The 3,837-nt window shown below is 44.1% G+C and overlaps 1 protein-coding gene across 1 annotated transcript; it reads right to left on the bottom strand.

Moving 5' to 3' along the window:
* Positions 1-1,179: 1,179 nt before the first annotated feature.
* LOC138262308 (olfactory receptor 5V1-like) lies at positions 1,180-2,124 on the bottom strand. Its single transcript, XM_069212206.1, has one exon. The coding sequence runs from the start codon at positions 2,122-2,124 to the stop codon at positions 1,180-1,182; it is 945 nt and encodes a 314-aa protein (XP_069068307.1).
* Between the last annotated feature and the right edge of the window lie 1,713 nt (positions 2,125-3,837).

Genomic DNA, 3,837 nt, shown 5'->3' with positions numbered 1-3,837 from the left:
CTAGCTCAACTGGCAGCTAGGGAAACCTAGCAATGCCACATTTTTTTAAACTAGACACCGGGATGAATCCAGGGTGGGATCACTTGTATGGCTCTTATGAGGTTTCTGGCCCAGAATCCCTTGCAAATGTCAAACTTTGATTTCACCAATAAAACATATTTTCCTCACATCTCTGTAATGGAAAGTTCTGTGAAGAGCCACAAACTTCCTTCCACCCAGCATTCTCCAAGTCTCTTAATAAAAATGGTATCTCACTGGTGTGGATAAGCTTAGTGCCTGCATCAGGAAATGGCCTAAAAACACAACATGGATAAATCAAAATTTTCCACTTGAAACTAACCCTTGTTTTACAAAAACTGTAGCTGTGGCTTTTAGGCCCTAGCTCAGCCAGCACATAGGGAAACCTAGCAAACTTGCACATTTTTGACAACTAGACACCTGGGGAAATTTAAAGTAGGGTGACCTGCATGACTCTTTCTTCCCAGAATTCCTTGCAAGCCTCTCACTTTGAGTAAAAAACATATTTTCCTCACATTTCTGTGATGGAAAGTTCTGGAATCTGTGAGGAGCCACAAGCTTCCTTCCACCCAGCATTTCCCCAAGTATTACATGTGGGGCAAACTGCTTCCACAAGGCTAGTAACATGATTGCATCACAATAGAGCACACATAATCATTACATTTCACAGTACCTCTCACAAGTCACGATGGCCTGGGGCACAACACTACAGACCAGCATCATGCATAACAAATTATTACAATCTGCCTCCTCACCCCTTCAGAGTCATGTTTTAGAGTTACCCAACTGCATACATTTGCCAGCCTAGTGAATGTGGAGATAAAGTCCTTTCACCTGAAACCCCCTAAGGTCTGTTACTGTCACTCACTTTGCTCACTCAGTCAAAGGTGACTTTTAAGCCCCTCCGTTTTCAAAAGCCACCAGCCACCACTGTCTAAATGAGGTGGTTGAACTGGAAATATCACTGTCAGAAAGACCAGAGTAAGACAGATTTGCAGTTTCCATCAAAGTCATCATAAAGTGAGGTCTGAGTGTAAGCCAAATGTGTTCAATTTGACAGCTGAAAATGTGTATGGGAGTACGTATGGGATCCTCCACAAAACATTTCACAGCCATTTTCACCTCAGTAGAACAAATGTAAATGCATACAACATCTGACTGCTACGATTTATGGCAAAGGATGTTTCTACCAAGAGCTTTTCCCAGGGCTCCTTTAACTTGCTTGTTTCTCAAACTATAAATGAAAGGGTTCAACATTGGGATGATGACAGTGTACATCACTGTTACCATTTTGTCTTTGTTGAGTGAATAACTCGAGGAGGGCCGGATATAGATGAAAAGAGTTGTTCCATAGTACAAGGTGACAACAACGAGGTGGGATGAGCAGGTGGAAAATGCTTGGTGCCGTCCCTCGCGCGATTGGATCTTCAAGATGGTGGAGATGATGCGGAAGTAAGAGACCACAATGAGAACAATGGAAACCAGGACTAAGAAAAATACTTCGGTGAAGAGCAAGAGTTCGTTGGCCGAGGTGTCGGAACAGGAGAGCTTCAGCATTGGAGGGATGTCACAAAAGAAGCTTTGGATTTGGTTGGAACTGCAGAACGGCAGCACAGCAAGCATCATGGTGTGTAAAAAGGCGTTCAGAAGACCAACTGACCAAGAACTGGCTACTAACAGAACGCAGGCTCTCTTCGTCATCATTAATAGGTAATGCAAGGGGTTACATATGGCTATGTACCTGTCATAGGCCATCACCCCTAAGAGGAAGCTCTCTATTCCCACAAACATAGTAAAGAAAAACAGTTGTGTGATACAATTTCTGTAGGAAATGGTTCTCCTTTGGGAAAGGATGTGGATGAGGTGGCTTGGAACTGTGACTGTTGTCAGACAGATGTCCACCAGCGACAGGCTCCCAATGAAAAAATACATAGGGGTGTGGAGCTGGTCAGCAGCACAGATAACTTTGATGATGGTGCCGTTCCCTAACAACCCAACAGAGTACATCAGGAGGAAGACGGTGAACAGGGCAGGCTGTAGATCTGGTTGATCAGATAGTCCCATGAGAATGAACTCTGTTACCCTGGTCTGGTTCATGTCATCCATGTCTATTCCAAACACCTGTAGGATAAACAGATGGTTCAGCCTGGAAATACATTATAAAAACTTCCACATAGATGATATTTAACATTTCTGTGCCTTCTACTTTAACAGAGGTACTAGGATGCTCATGAGGCACGCTCTGCTACTGCAAAGTAAGGGAACATTTATTTTCAGAGAAAGACAGAATTACTCATGTCACTTTTCAGGGTACAATTTGAAGGCAGGGACCAAAGTTGTTCACACCTACCATGCAACAATAGTTCAACTTCATAATGCCAAACTGCGGACTTAAAGCAAGTTTCAGAAATGTCAAATTCTGGTTTGACCATGAAAACAGTGCGAGGCAGCAGGGGCTGAGGTGATGATTTTTTCCAAGGATACAGGTAGCTGATATGAAATTACAAAACAATGTCTCACAAGTCCACTAGTTTGCCCTCTATGATTCTATTTTACCCTCTTTTTAGAACGTGGTTACCCTCCACGCTACAATAACACCCAGCATGTGATAACCATCAACATAGGCGATCGCAAGAAGAGTGTGTATGTGGGTGGGGGGAGGAAGGGGGAGGAGGCTCAAAGTGCTCTGAGGGTGAGGGATGAGTATCTTTCTGCTCACTGAGGCTGCAAGACCCCCACAACCTCCCAGTGTATGTTGGGGGCCTTGCACCACGCGAGGCAGTGGCAAGCACCCAGAGCCTTTCTTCACCATAGACACATAACAGTGAGACTATCTAATACCTGGCACTTTAATAGACACTTTCCCGTACAGAAAATGAGACCGAGGAACAGGGAACATCAGGTGAAAGAAGAGATGTGTCTTTTAAAAGGACTCCAATTATGTATCTGGAGTATTGTTTAACAATGGGATGTGCATTCAGTTCTCATGCAGTGAATTGTGGTATATAATATTTAGGGAGCTTTAATGTTGCTGCATGTTTGATCAAGTGGTAAAATGGGCAAAAGATGTAAACAGCGAATTGCAAATATCTGCTTTATACAGAGAAGATCCTGTGGCGTCCACTAAAAGTGCATCAGCCCATCTAAGAACCACTGATACCACTACATTAAGAGCAGCCTGGTGGGAAGCTTTGATAATGATCAGTAAACGTATAGCAGCCATCTCTCTGGTGGCCATTAAAAGCACGGCAGTCTTAAAGATGTGTGATTGTACTGCCCCATTCAAAGCATGGCAGTTTTGAGGAGGTGTGTTGGTACTGCCCCATTCAAAACATGGCAGTTTTGAGGAGGTGTGCTGGTACAGTCCCAATAAAAGCATGGCAGCTTTACTTATGTGTGCTGGCACTGACCCATTAAAAGCATGGCAGGTTTGCATGGCCGTTTTACAGATGTGTGCTGGTACTGACCCATTAAAAGCATGGCAGGTTTGCATGGCAGTTTTACAGATGTGTGCTGGGCTTGACCCATTAAAAGCATAGCAGGTTTACAGATGTGTGCTGGTACAGTCACATTAAAGCATGGCAGTTTTGGGGAGGTGTGCTGGTACTGACCCATTAAAAGCATGGCAGGTTTACAGATGTGTGCTGGTACAGTCACATTAAAGCATGGCAGTTTTGGGGAGGTGTGCTGGTACTGACCCATTAAAAGCATGGCAGGTTTACAGATGTGTGCTGGTACAGTCACATTAAAGCATGGCAGGTTTACAGATGTGTGCTGGTACAGACGCATTAAAGGCTGTGCAGGCCCCAGAAAACTGGC

This window comes from Pleurodeles waltl, chromosome 10 (assembly GCF_031143425.1).
Source record: "Pleurodeles waltl isolate 20211129_DDA chromosome 10, aPleWal1.hap1.20221129, whole genome shotgun sequence".
Taxonomy (NCBI): domain Eukaryota; kingdom Metazoa; phylum Chordata; class Amphibia; order Caudata; family Salamandridae; genus Pleurodeles; species Pleurodeles waltl.
Note: the sequence above shows the minus strand (reverse complement) of the source record. Positions and strands in the feature narration are given on the sequence as shown.